General features: G+C 42.4%; 1 protein-coding gene across 3 annotated transcripts in view; it reads right to left on the bottom strand.

The window, feature by feature from the left end:
• Positions 1 to 14,342, bottom strand: part of SRGAP2 (SLIT-ROBO Rho GTPase activating protein 2) — a 111,140-nt gene extending 96,798 nt beyond the window's left edge. For all 3 annotated transcript variants that reach the window (XM_026864219.1, XM_026864221.1, XM_026864222.1), the window contains exon 1: positions 14,172 to 14,342. In XM_026864219.1, coding sequence (XP_026720020.1) covers positions 14,172 to 14,238 — 67 coding nt within the window. In that variant the 5' untranslated portion in view covers positions 14,239 to 14,342. The remainder of the gene's footprint in view (positions 1 to 14,171) is intronic.
• Between the last annotated feature and the right edge of the window lie 19 nt (positions 14,343 to 14,361).

Below are 14,361 nucleotides of genomic sequence, written 5' to 3'. Positions count from 1 at the left end.
TTAAAAAAAAAAAAAAAAAAAAAAAGCAGCACATTAACACCTTCATCTGGATTAACAGCATTTGGGAGCATTGAGAAAGCTTCCTAAAAATGCAGCTTTTGACAAGAGCAGACCCCGCAGCAGCCTCCCTGACCCTCCTCTTGCTGGACAAAATAAATAGGGCAAAGTGAGAGGCAGTTCCCAGCACCGTGCCTTAAACCCAAGGAGAAGGTCCCTGCAGCGCAGGAGCTCTTCTGTTTGCTCTGGCACAACCCCTCTTGACCACAAACACAAAAAAACCCATCCCCTAGGACTGAGCGAGTCCACGCCAAGGCACCAGAGCACTTTATAAACAACAAAAGGACTGGGAATCAGCCCCCAAATAGTCTGCAGTGACAAGCGTTTCCTGCTTGCTCGGCCACCAAGAGAAATATTTAACGTTCCCAAACTTTCCCCTATTTAAACTGAAAATCTTCACAAAGCTCTGAAGTTCAACTTCAGTGGGAACGGCGAAGGTTTGCTTCAACACTAAGTGTTTCTCACACACGTAGGAAAGTGTCAACAAAACCCCGGTACAAGCCGCAGCAAAATGAGCATCTCTTTCAATATTCTCAACTGGTCTCTCTTCTTGGCAGCTTGAAGATTTAAAAAATTTTAAAATATAAATTTGACGTCTAGGACTGGCAATCTAGTAGCTTTGCCAGCACTAAAGTTCACATAAGTCTTTAACTCCTAAAAATAAATCTTAAAGAAAACATTCATTCAAGACTCAATCCCAGTGGAGCAAAAAGAACTTTGGAAGAATCATAAAAAAACCTGGCACTTAAAAATAGCAAACCTGTTTATTTGTGTTAGGAAATTTCAGGGGAGTGTTTATTTCCTACTTATTACCCAAACCATTTCCCACTGGCAAAAGTCAGGGAGGAAGAAAAGAGAAGGGAGAAAGGAGTCAAAAGAGGGGATACCTAGAGACACATTTCAGCTACCTGACAATCCAATTCAAGCTGCATCAACTCTGACTCATTCATGGAATTGTTTCTGACTGTTCTTCAAAGGAAACTCCACTGAGTTTTATCTGAGCAGTGAGCTGCATTCCCCCACTCCCTGTCTCCGATCAGACCAGCGAGCGTCTCTTGACTCGACAGCCATCTCATTCAAAACAATGGATTTACCATGCCGCCACTTCCAAAAAACCAAACACGAACAAAAAATAAAAAAGTAAAAGTACTATGCAATTATCTCCTCTGTCCAAGTAACTTTTCTTAAAAAGAAGAGGCACATCCTTTCCAGCCACGCAGGCTGCATTGCCAGACCAAAACAGAAAAAGTTCAACGTTCTCTCAACACGTTTCTAACTGAATCCCATAAATCTCACTGGAGACCTTGATTTGGGTCATTTCGAGTAATTCATTACCCTTTAACCTCTTTACCTGCTTTCAGTCTACTTGGCACAGTTGAATGCCATTGCGTTCAAGATCTGCTGAAAGACCTAATTCAGCCACCCAAAGAACACATGCTCCTCAAAACTGGATCTGGATGAACGGCACCAAACGCAGGAGGATGCCTCTCCTCACCCAGGGGGAAAACAGCACCCACAAAGCTCCAACACCCTCATACCAGTAAAAAGGCTGATTTAGAGTGGATGTTTTTTCAATGATCATAAACCATGTAAAGTTATTTGAAAGGAAAATGGATGGAATTTTGAAGAGAAAAGAGCAAATTGTTATTACACACACGTTATAAATACACATAGTTATACCCACAGTTATACTCAGAAATAATTTGCTTTATTTAACTTCAAAGTAGCTAAGGAATAGCATCTATAAAGCTTAAAATATACCACAGGAAATTTGAGAGAATTCTACAAAAGACAACCATCCTTCTGAGCTGCCTGTTGGGGGTTTTTCATATATCAAAGATGCAAGAGTTCTCAATTATAAATATTATGTATGTTGTATAAACATCCTCGCTTTCACTGATAGGCAAGGGGTGACTGCAAGACTGAAACCTAAGCAGTGTTAAGATGTTAAGTGAAAGAGGACTTTTTAAAGTGATGTAGTAATAAAATACGAACTGTAAGATTTATGATACAGCTGAATAGCTCTTTAGCATATTGAAAAGAACAGGCATTTTGTTTGGGCTACTTAAAAACAAACTCACCTTTCCCAAGCAAATAAACTCTTCATACATTGAGCGATTAAAAAATAAGAGCTTTCCACATATCTGATAAAAACCACTCTATGGAAAAGAAATGAGAACACCTGTGCTCTAAAAAGTTAATGGTCAACAAATTTTAATATTACTGACATAAGCTAAAAGCATGCGTAGTGAAGCTTCTGGGGGATCTTTGTTAACAAAATAAGCTTTAAGAGAGGCACGCAACTAGAAGGAAAAAAAAAAAAAGAAAAAGAAAAAGGAGAGGCAAGGGAAGAAAAGGAACCTGTTTTCCTTGTACACCAGAGAGCCCTTAGCACAGAGAGCTGAGTTTATTCTTACTATCGCTGTCAAAGATTCAAAGTAGTTCTAGAAGCAGAGCACAACCTTCTCAGGACAGACAGCCCAAGCAAGGTTGGTTGAATGCTGCTCGCTTTAAAAGAAAAAAAAAACAAAACAAAACAAAACAAAAAAAAACAACCCAACTTACTCCTTCCTATAGATACATGCAGCTGTCATCCTCTGCATGCACCTTCCCATGTAAGATCTCAAAGCAACCTCCTTCTTGAAAGGAGAGGCATCGATCTGTTAGAACTGATAAATGTGTTTAAACAGTCAACATATAAATAACTTGTTAGAGCAAGGACAACAGCAAACCTTTCACGAGATCCAGAATCCTTAAACTAAAGGTAACAGCAAATTAGCGGGGCTTTCATCCCAACCACAGCAGCTGGCCACGCTGCTCTGGGTTTGCTAGAGGGTGGGGCATGAATGAAAACTCTTTGCATGAAGCCAAATCATAAAACCACTGATACGAGTGAAGCTGGAAAAGGTAAGAGAGTAGGGAGAAAATTATAGCTGCTCTTGCAGCTTACGGCAAGTATTTATTATGGAACTTCACAAGTTACAGATGCTGCTTTCTGAAGAAACCTCCAGCAGCAGTAAAACGACCTACATACTCGTCCACTCCGTATGTGTGGGTCTGGAGGCCTCAAGCTCCTTCCCAAAACCCCGACGGAGGCTCCTCTTCTCCAGGACTGGAGCACTGTGACGCTCCTACCACGGGTGCTCCTCCAGCTTGAGCTAGAAATTAATCAGTAACAGTCAAGCAAATTTAGAAATAATCATACCTAGAATAACCAACTGTTTGAGTATGCTAACCAGAAAATAACTTGAAGTTTCAGAACAAAATAAAACAAACAAAAAAAAAAAACCAAAACAAACCAACCAAACCAAAACAGAACGCTTTCCCATTTGCTGACAACAGCTGTCACTGCTTTCAAGACATAAAAGACGACTCCTATCTATAGGGATTTCCCAGACAGGCCAGTGCCAGAATTTGTTCCCTTGTTTTAAATCTGAAATGAACCTACTACCTGAACTTGGGGGGCATTTTTAGTCCCGATTTCTGGGGAGAAAGAGTGAAAGGCAGAAAGGAATGGATGCAAGGAGCCCTTCCCAGCTATCTTCTGTCAAGTTCATTCTGATGGAGATGGGGGAAATAATTTAAAGCCTAAGTGAAGATTAATTCCTTAAGCATGAAGACAATGCATACGAATGTGTTCATCATTAGACAGCTGGGCTAAATAAAAGGCTTTCTCTTACACTTTTGGGTAATTTATCATTGCAGGCAGAAATTAAGCATATAATGGAAGGTAACAACAGCATATGGACTGATAAAAGATCAAACCAACCTCAGAGAAAATACAGACAATCTGGATGGGGTAAGAGCACGTGGAGAGAGAAGAGGCAACTTAGCAATCAGTAACAAGACTTCAACCACACAGGAAATCAAATCGATACTCAAGGGGTCCGAGAGTCGGCTCCAAGGGGTGCTGAGCCCAAGTTCTGGGTTTATCCAACAACCTTGGCCAGCAGTGCTGACATCTTTGGTGACGTGGGAAGTTCCCTGCTGAGAAATCTTACACACACAAAACTCTGACTTGCGAACAGCTCTACTAGAGTAACCATAAACTAATAATGTCACAGTTCTGATAAACCCAATGGTGTATTTAAGCATCTCCTAGCATGTGTGTGGGTGCTGTGCGTTCTCCAGTTTTCTTTTTTTTTTTTTTCTTCATTTCTATAGCATAACTCATGGAAGCTCACAGAGCCAAAAAAAGAAGAGGAAGAAAAAAAAAAAAAGAAACAGAACAAGAAGTATCCAGAGTTTTTAGACATTCGGCTCCAGGGGGAAAACACAAGAGCGCAATTTCATTCATGGCAAGTTAAGTTTCCATCCAAACATCATTACTGTATCCTGTGACCTTTGTAGTGCTGCATTTGTTCCTCCCTCCATACAGCACAGAAACCCTTTCCCCCTCCCTTTTCCAGCTGCACACTTTTAAGTCGTTTACTTGGCAGAGTCTTTTGTTCATTTTTCAGCATCTTTCTGCAGCGCTGGAGTCCGCCCCGTTGAGCTGGGACACAGCCGGGTACAAGCAGCCTGCTCTGCAGCGCAAATACTGGTGGTTTACTGTTTGGGTTTTTTTAAAGGGTGAATGGGATGAACCAGGCCTCCTTCTTCAACAGATGGAGAGAACATAGAAAAGTTAGGGAAGAGTTACTTTCATTAAAGAGACCAAAGCAAAACCAGGCTCCTCTCCAAAACCACTTCACAGAGATATCCATTTATTAAATTTCTGAATAACTGGTTATCGAATGCAGGGGAATATCCTCCGTGGGCCAGCTCAGAGCTCTGTACCTCCACAGTCCATAAAATCCTTAGTACACAAAGGTTTGTCATTACTGGTCATTAATATATCCACTGCACATATTAACAAAAATGGAGAGTGGGTTTTTTTTCCACAATAATAATAGTTGCTTCTTATTTACACGTTTTCTGTCCTGAGCTTTCAAAGCACCTCACGTTCAGCAGACAGGACTCTTTAATAAAAACACACCTGTAATAGGCCAGCTGAATTTATAACCACTGATGACAGAAGAATAACATAAATACACATATCCGAGAACCCTGCCCCTGGATTTGCCAAGTGCCCCGATCAGGAAAGCAACCCCTTCCGAGGGCAGGCAGGTCAGCATCCTAGCAAACCTCCCTCTGCCTTGTGCTGCGTGTCCAAATTCTGCTTTACGGGCAGATGGTACCGCTGTGGGTTTCCAAGAAGGTGGAGGAGCATGAGTTTTCTAGAAAGCTTCATTTCTGTTCATTGAGCAAAACTGCCTGGATGGTTATTTATAGTGCCATCAGTAGCCTGAGGAGAAGTTAACTCATCCTAGTTGTGATTTCCAAGTAAAACACTTCAGACAACCCTTCCCAGATGAACTGGGATAGAGGAAGAACTGCCGTGTGCCAGCGAGCACACGACAGCCACCCTCTGTTTGTGGATGCCACAGGGCTGCCCAAGTTGAGGAACTACATCTAGTAGCTGAGTGGAAGTTTCTTGGACCTATAACCCCGTCCCTATGTAAAATTTCTTCGTATTTTAATAACAAACAGTACCAATGAAACATGTGAATAATTCCTCTTTTCCCCCCCCCCCCCCAAAAGCGAGAACATCACATCAAATGTGGTTTAGATATCGGATACTCCTAGCAGTAGAATAGCAAGAGCACTGTTCCAGTGTTAACCTGCATGAAGAAAAAGGATTTTGCAAAATTTCCCATTACACCTAACTTCACAAATTAAGTGCTAACGAGTAAGAGCATCCTCAAACAGACAAGAGTAATTTAATCCCACTATATTTAAACCCCATCCAACAGGCATCTTAAATATTCCCCAAATAAATGCATAATCGTACAGATAACATGCCGTTGGCTCAGAAAGTTCCTTGAAATTGGCCATCAGTTTCATTTCCTCCCGCCCTGCATAGATCATTCCCTCCCTGCTGAGAAGGGGAACAAGAGGATCAATTAATGCCTAAATATAACGGTTGTCACAGGGAAACGACGCTCCCTACCTCATTACGTTCAGATCGCTAAATCAGCAAAGAGCAATCGCTGTGAAGGACTTACCACCACTAACTGGGTTTTCCCCTTGATTTCTCACCACTAAGCCACCACCAGCAGCAGACCATATCGTATTTTTTTAATTGCAATATGCAGACGCACTCTGAGTAACACTGAACGGGCTGGTGAGTAGAAAATCAGCACTTGCCACACTGTCTGCAGCACCATCCTCGCTATTTCTGGAAGTGGTGGAATAGGATGGATGGGAAGGTTGTTTTTTTTTTGGGGGGGTGAGAAAAAAGAAACAGAACGGCACCCCATCCATCGTTACCGAGTCTCAAGCTGCAAATGCCAGGGCAGGGGGGAACCTTCACGTGTTATAGCAACAGCTTAAAGCCTTCTACTCTGCTTTAACCGTAGGGATCAACGATGATGTGGCCGGCAGCTGAACAAACGCAGCTTTTCAGCCTTCCCTCGTGCCATGGGCACGCCATGCAGAGGCTAAAAACCAAAGCAAATAGAAAAAAACCATCTTTCTAAACAATCCCATTTGTAGAATAAGCACTAGTTTGTGCTGCTAATTATCCTCTCCCTTTTCAGGTAGCAAATAAAAGCTACGGCAAAAAACCCACATTCATTAGCCTGTTACTGTTCGCCTTACGAAAACCCGCCAATGACACAGAACTGTTTTGATTGACTGAGGCTCAGGATCTTTGGTTTAGAAAACAATCGATCCACTTATTCAGAGCAAGCAGTTCAGCAATTCTGGCAGCTACAGGTCTGTCGGGAACAAACCGCCGTTCCTCAGGACCATCGGAGTATGCCCCTGCACTGGGACTGGACTGCTGTCCAAAGAAAGAGTCAGGGACTAATTCCCAGGCAACAACTGTTGTTATTTTAAGTAGGTTCAATTTGCAAGCCCTCCCCATCTACAAACTGCATAGCTCTATGTCTTACTCTCCGCATGAAAACCATTGTCCAACGACAGTACAAAACCAAATGAAAAACCCTTCTCTACGTAGAAGGAGGGAAGCCAAAAGGCTCTTCCTGGAAAGTCCTACGATAAAAAACACCGACTTCAAAATTAGTAGGACTGACCGAATTACCCCCGCCACAGCACTTCACGACTGTTGATTAAAATCCGCTCTTGGTTTAGAGTTAATCTGTTTATTTGGCTCCTTCTCAAGAGTCAAAAAGCCAGGAGCTGTTTATGTGCCATAGGACAAGGCAGCAACCCCGGCCCAATTCACCCGATTTCACAGACAGAAACGCGAAGCAAAAGTTGTTGCTGCTGAACGCTAGAAACACTTAAAGACCTAAGAATTTTTGCACCCCATTTAGCAACACTTTGAGAGAAAATACTGGAGAAAAAGCACTCATTAAAGGAGAGGGGGGAACCCTATGGATGTTTTGAGAATCTGCTGCTTGTGGTTTACGCCACGGCTTCACTGCACTGTCCCGCGCAGCATGCTGCGGCATACAACAGGGCACACACCACATTAAACCGCACGGCGGTGCCAGGCACATCAGCTGCAATTTACACCCAGGCACAGCTCACGTTGACATTTATACCTGCTTCCATTTCTGCTGCCTCGCTCGGTCAGAGAACAGCAATCGCTGGGCTGGTTTCCCCCGACGCGCGCGTCCCGTCGGTGACTCTTACCCAGGCTCGCCGCACGCTGCCGTCCTGACACCGTGCCCACGCTGCTCCAGAGTGCCAGCAGCACTCCCAAATAACTCTACCTCTTGTAAACACACGATTCTTTTACATTCAGAATTGCAGAAGAACTGATTTTTATTTTTTTTTTAATTCCCAGCTCCTTACTTTTTTTCCAAGCTACAATTAACTCTCACTGTATCAACACTGAAAAATTACCGGGTCAAAAGCTTTAGAGTTTAACAACAACAAATAGTTACTCTGATGGAAAAAAATTAGTATTTTAAACGGTTCAAATCCATTTGCAGTGTCTACTTGGAAAAAATAGCAGCTGGGCTTCCTTGACACAGTTATTCTATATCCACACATTTTCTGACTTTAAACACTCACCTCAAGAGTTTCACTGACCACTACCTAGAGATTTCACAAAAAGAAGGTCCTGTTTTGTCTTTTGCAATACTTCTATTTTGAAAGAAAAGGAGAAAGAGCAAGTAGAAATGAAGAATGGTCTCTAAGGATGGAATTACTGTGAAGTCAAGACCCTTTCTCCCGTTTTCTCCCACACATTTTCATCCCTCAGCAAATCAAACCATAACTCTGCATTTGCTTCCATCACCTACAAAACACTGGCAATATTCAGAGAGCAGGACTCCCATGATGTTGTAGAAATTCTCAAAGAGCAAGCATGAAATCTGCAAAAGTCATACAAAATTGAACTAAATAAAGTCTTAAGTAATGAATATCAACTGTGCATGGCATAGCAAAAGCTATTCAAAAAGAACATGTGTTTAAACATACTTTCCATCTCAACAAAGGTTTAGATTTTTTTCACTCTTCATAAAGACAGCTGAAAAAATTGACCAGGCAAATAGGTTCTTCCAAGTAAATTCCCAAAATGGGCAAAAATTAATAAGCATTAAAATCAAACCAAAAAAAAAGAAAAATCAAGCCTTTTAAGTAACAGAAAAGGGAAAAGATATCATGTATACCCTTACCACTAAAGGAAATCATGTAGAGCTAAGGAAAAATGTCGTGGGGCTCCCCTAGTTGGGAGTTAGGGAAAACTGGCTATTGCTAGCAAACTTTTTATAGAAACTCTACTGGAGTTACACTGGCAATTCCTTCTGCTTTTGGAAGAAAGCGAAACACTTAAGTGGACTGAGTCTTTTGGTCAGCTTTGGTCTCTAGCCTTGCAATACTTGATGAATCTGCAACAGAGGGATTTTGGAGATGCAGAGGAAAGGAGGAAGACTCTGCATTCCTTCACCTCTTCCCGTCCTTGTTAATAATCCATTAGAAGGAATTGCACATAAGACAAAAAGAAGTACAAACTATTGCTGTAACATCAAACCGGTCTCCCAACAGCCCCTTCCCCCTTTCTGGCAGCAGGCTGCTTCGTTGGCCCAATCCAGCTCCAAAACTCAAGGGGATTAGCACTATCAAGAAGTGCAGAAAAACAGATGATTCTACAGCAATTCCATAGCCGGAGTTTGGAGCGAGTCATTGTTGCAAGCAAATGGAATCACTTACACGCACAATGATTAACTGTAAAAACCCCTTAAAAGGTAGTTTTACATTTTAAATGTAAATGGTAATCCAATACGTACAAACTCAAAATCTCAAAATTCAAAACTATTCCGCTCAATCACATCAGGGCGTGTGGCTGAAAAGTCTATTTACACGGTGTATGAAATAGGCGTTGCCAAAGAAGTGGCTCAGGCGTAACTCCTGAAAGCACGTACGTGGTGCTGGGATCTGCAGAGACCAGCTGGGTGACCTGAACACAAAAGAGAAATCATCGTACGTACATAACGTCAACAGAACTGAAAATGCCCGTGTTGCACAGGTTTAGCAACAAAATTCATTAGCGATCACAAGTCACGGCCGTAAAAATCTAGAGAGTTCTACAAATATCTTCTTTCTCGCCAAGCGCTGCCGTGTGCAGCGTTAACAAGAAAACTTTCAACGGTTGAAAGAAATGCCAGTTCTGTTTCAAATCACCACCAAGAACATCACACTTCCTTTCTAGCCCCCAAATTACAGCCACTGACCCAGTCACAGCTACTTTCGTAATCTTTCACACTCCTAAGAGTTTACCAGCATTAAAAGCTGCCGACCATCACTCCAGGTGCTCAGTTGATGCCCCATACAAATGGGATCTGTATGCAGCATCTAAGGCGTTTTTAAGCAGCATTTAAGGCAAGAGATCCCAATCAGATCAGTTGTTCAACCCAGAGAGGAAAAAGGCACTACTCTGAAATTATCAACAATTTTGAGGAGATGAAAAAAAAAAAAAAAAGTTTTAGAGATTATAGCAGCCTGAATCTGATGGCAGCCAGGAGGCTTGCCTTAAGTTCTTATCAGGCATCTTAGTTCAAGACTCACTCAGATAAATAACCACACCACCACCTCAGTGCTGTGCTCCTTCCTGCTATAAATTACCTCATCTATTTTTCATATTCCTAGCACTTTTTGGACTGTGCTGCAAGATCTGCAAGAGATGCGTTTTAACCTCTGCTACTCAAAGACAGGAGCAGCTTATGAACCCTGGCTGTGTAAAAAAAAAATTCAGTATTAAATTTCTGTTGCCCAAACCATGAAGCTATTTACTGAAGCTTTATACAAACTAATTAAATATAAGGCTCTCGTGGGACATGAGGAGAAAGAAAAGAAGAATTAAGAGATAAATCACTGGGTTTTCTTTCCTCAGCAAATGTACACTCCGGTTTGGTACATTAAACCAAAGAAACAGTCTGACAGTCCTTGGTCAGGCACAGATAGGCAGCATCCAAACCTCACATGGAACACACTGCACAGCATAAATTAATTATCCCCGCTTTACCGCAACTTGCACAAAGGAATTGGGAGAGACAATCCAGACAAGGGGATGAGCTTGAGATATCAAAGGCTCCATATGGAGACCACAGAATCTCACTTTCCAGCTTCACAGAACTCGCAATCTTTGTGAGCACATGGTACAGAAACGTATCAAAGCGGCACTTCCCTCTCCTGCCGACCCCATGTCATCTTGTCAGGAGAACTCCTACGCGTGACACGCAGCCATTTCAGAGTTTCCTCAAAGACAGAGGCACTCTCGACAAGTCTCACAAGACGAGCCCACGAACACTGGCAACCTCTCCTCTCCTCGCCAACAGCGTGCAACCGTCGAGAGCAGACGGCACAGCCAAGCAGCCGAACACAAGGCAGGCTCCGCTTGCGTCATCTGAAGGCAAAAGTCTCAAGGTCAGTGCAGCGGCTGAGGAAAGCCACCCTGTCTGGACACCTCTGCAGGAGACAGCGAGACCCTCCGGATACTAGAGGCCATGGGATCGCTGGCCAATTCAGGTTGGGAGGGAGCTCAGACCTCAGGGCTGTAGCCAGCCCGGTTCCAGCATCCTCCGTGGATGGACGTGCTGCACCAGCACCTACAGACTGCAAAGCGTGGCCCCAACCACACTGCCCAAGGAACTGGGAAGAAACATCACTCCCTCCACGTCCCCTGACAATAAGCTTGATGTGTAAATGGCCTTCATCCTCAGAAATTCATTTCATCCTAATGCTGATCACCCCTGCACGCACAAACGACGGGAAGCACCAACTCCAACCCAAAAGAGTCCAAGAACTGGCTCTTGGAAGAAGACAACAAACACCTACAGCTTATGGTAACAGGAGAAGAAAAAGTTACACCCCATCACCCCTACACAGCAAAATTACCGACTGCATTCAGCAACAGAAAATCAAAAATTCTGCATAACGATGATCTATTAACCAAATTCCTTAAACAGTTTTTCATTAACAACTAAATACTAATAAATTTTTAAACAAAGCTCGTTCCGTAGGTAATAATTTCAAGTGCTTAAGTACGTGTTTGAGGATTAATGGTTTTAAATGAAGCCTCTAAACAGTTTCCAACGCACAGCCAGAGTGGAGCATAAGAAAAAAAAAAATGCAATAAGTTTCTAAATGCCAGTAAAAAAATACCAGAGTTTTCTCATGTCAGAAACAGATGAAACCTTACAATTTATGTAGCACGCCAACACCTGATTCATCTCACTCCCACAGCAACTGCTTCATGGCATCATTTCCCAAGGGAAGAGATAACCCAACAACTCATCATCAGAGTTACCCCCATATCTACACCGTTCCCACAGTGAAAGCCAGAATTTGACCAGGACACCAACAATTTTATCTAAGGACCACGGTATGTTTAAGGATTAGGCAGAACCACACTTTGGGATTTAAGTGTGTCTTTAGTACCACCTCATCCTCCCGCTGTGGTAAAGAGACCAGCACTTCTCTGGAATTAGAGAGGCAAGAGGTCTCACAGCTCACGGGAGCTTTCCTACAGAGGCAGTCACCAGCTGACTCAGAAGGGGTCTATGAGATGTAAAGCAAGTTTCACCAAATTTTAAGGGGAGCGTGTAACTTTGAAGTCTCCCCCCAAACGTAATACCTAAAAGCAGGGCGACAATCCCCATCGTCAAAGCAGCTTGTGAAAGGTTGAAGCTCCCCCCTGTACTCCGAACTAAATGAGGTGATGGGAGAGGGAATTGTGACCATCCTGTCGGGTGTGGTTTTGAGCTGTTTGGCCCACCTACACCTCCCTCTCAAGGGAAGAGCGGAGGATGGACTAACACCTCCCATCAGCCACTTCTGGAGTCCCCAGCACGGGGAAAGCTGAACTGCGGGAGGGATGAACAACCCGAGACAAACCCAGAGCTGCCCTCGCCACTAATTCAGGAAGGAAATTACACAGTTCTGGTCTGCTTAACCTCACACATTTAAGATAGGAAGATTTTATAAGGCAAAAAGCAAAAAAATCAATTCACTTTAGAGATGACATTTACAGGCTATTGACAGGTCTCTGCATAAGCACCTTCAGAGATGAACTGAGTTTTGGCAGCAACGGCCTCCGCACACAGGGAAGGCTCATTGCCAACTCATGAAAAACTTGAGAAGATGCGCTTTACCAATTCTAAAGCCTCGTTTCTTATTTTCCAACTCATGAAAAACTTGAGAAGATGCGCTTTACCAATTCTAAAGCCTCGTTTCTTATTATTGCATCCAGTTCACAAATATTGTGACTACAAGCTTGTATCTATCACACACAGATGGGGTAAGTAATGAAAGAACACAGAAGCCTCTAATTCTACATTGACTTCAATTCCCACTTCCAAAGACAGCTAGAAAACGGGAATAGAAACTAAACTAGTAAAAAAGAAACACGCTCTTCTCCATTTTTAAGAACCCCCAAATTTAAAAAATAATCAAAATAACCCCTTGCCCAGCTTTGTATTTGCTCGGGTAAGCATTTTAAGCATAAATGTGAACCCCACTTCTAGGTACAGAGTAGTAGGGTCAGCATAGGACATGGGTCTTGTAGGACAACATGTTTTAATGATTTGTAACCAGTGAGCAGCCCGCCCAGCGGGAAAAATAGTTAAGTACATAATTACAAAACAATATTTTAATTGTCAGTTTTAATCTAGGTTTCCTACTCCGATTTAAATCACTTTTTTTTTTTTAAATCGCATTGATTTAACTCAATCAACCCTGCCCGAAGGCCATCTTTCCTGCATGCTCTGAGCATACCAAGCAAGTTTTAACCGATTAGATAAATCACTAAATCTCATAACTTCCCAACAGCAATATATCAAGCCATACACGAGCCACAGTTATTTTTTTTTCAATAAAAACTTGGCAAAAATAAGCAGCTAAATAGACATTTCACCATCTTCTTTTTTTTTTTTTTTTTTTAGCCAACTGAATTCTGCAGACTTGCACGATCATTGCAAATATGCTTCTGACTCTTCATCGCCTTCCTTACGATGATGGGAGTAACACTAATGCGGTAGTTTTATTCATTTATATATGCATGCATACATATGTGTGCATTCACACACACACACTGCAACCTTAAGGTGTTACACTCAAGAGCACAGTAAGGAAAACCAGGCAGTAATATTATGGACTCACCAAGAGCAAAATCCTGAATAATGGAACTTTCTAGCACAAACAGCTTTGCAGGGACCCTTGGCACAGTCCCCATTACTACCAGTGGAAATATGCTCTTCTGACACTGCACAGATTTTTTTTTTTTAAAGATTCCCATGATAGGAAGGGGATTAAAAAGCAATTAAGTGGGTCTCATATTTCAAATGCAAAGCCATTATTTCAGAACAGCAGACAGAAAAAATATGGATCTCTCAGAACTCAAAGATTTGTTATATTTCGTAAAAAAAAAAGCCCTTATCATGATACCTTAAAACGGCAATGACATAGTAGAAACCTACCCCACGGGGAGGAATAAAAAGCATTGCAAACCCGATCCAGCATTGTATTACGAAAAAGCCCTGCAAATTCCAGGCAATCTGCAAATGATTTTCCCCTTCCCCACCCAAACATCTACCGCAAACTCCTACAACCGCAAGTCAGGACTGCAATGGCAAAACAGACGAAAATAAAACCATTCCTACCTTTAACTTGAGTGTCATATTCAGCTATGATCTCCTTATCCTTTTTGAATTTTGCTGGCGACGTCATGTTTTCTTTTCCAAAAAGATTAACAGATCCACCAGAACACAAGATATAAATGCAATTTCGCTCCTCTCAAACGCGACGCCTTGATTTTCCGTTTGTCTTCCCACCCCCCACCCCCCAAAAAAA

The sequence above is a fragment of the Athene cunicularia genome, assembly GCF_003259725.1.
Source record: "Athene cunicularia isolate RWA chromosome 26 unlocalized genomic scaffold, athCun1 chr26_part1, whole genome shotgun sequence".
NCBI lineage: Eukaryota > Metazoa > Chordata > Aves > Strigiformes > Strigidae > Athene > Athene cunicularia.
This window is presented reverse-complemented; position numbering and strand designations above follow the sequence as displayed.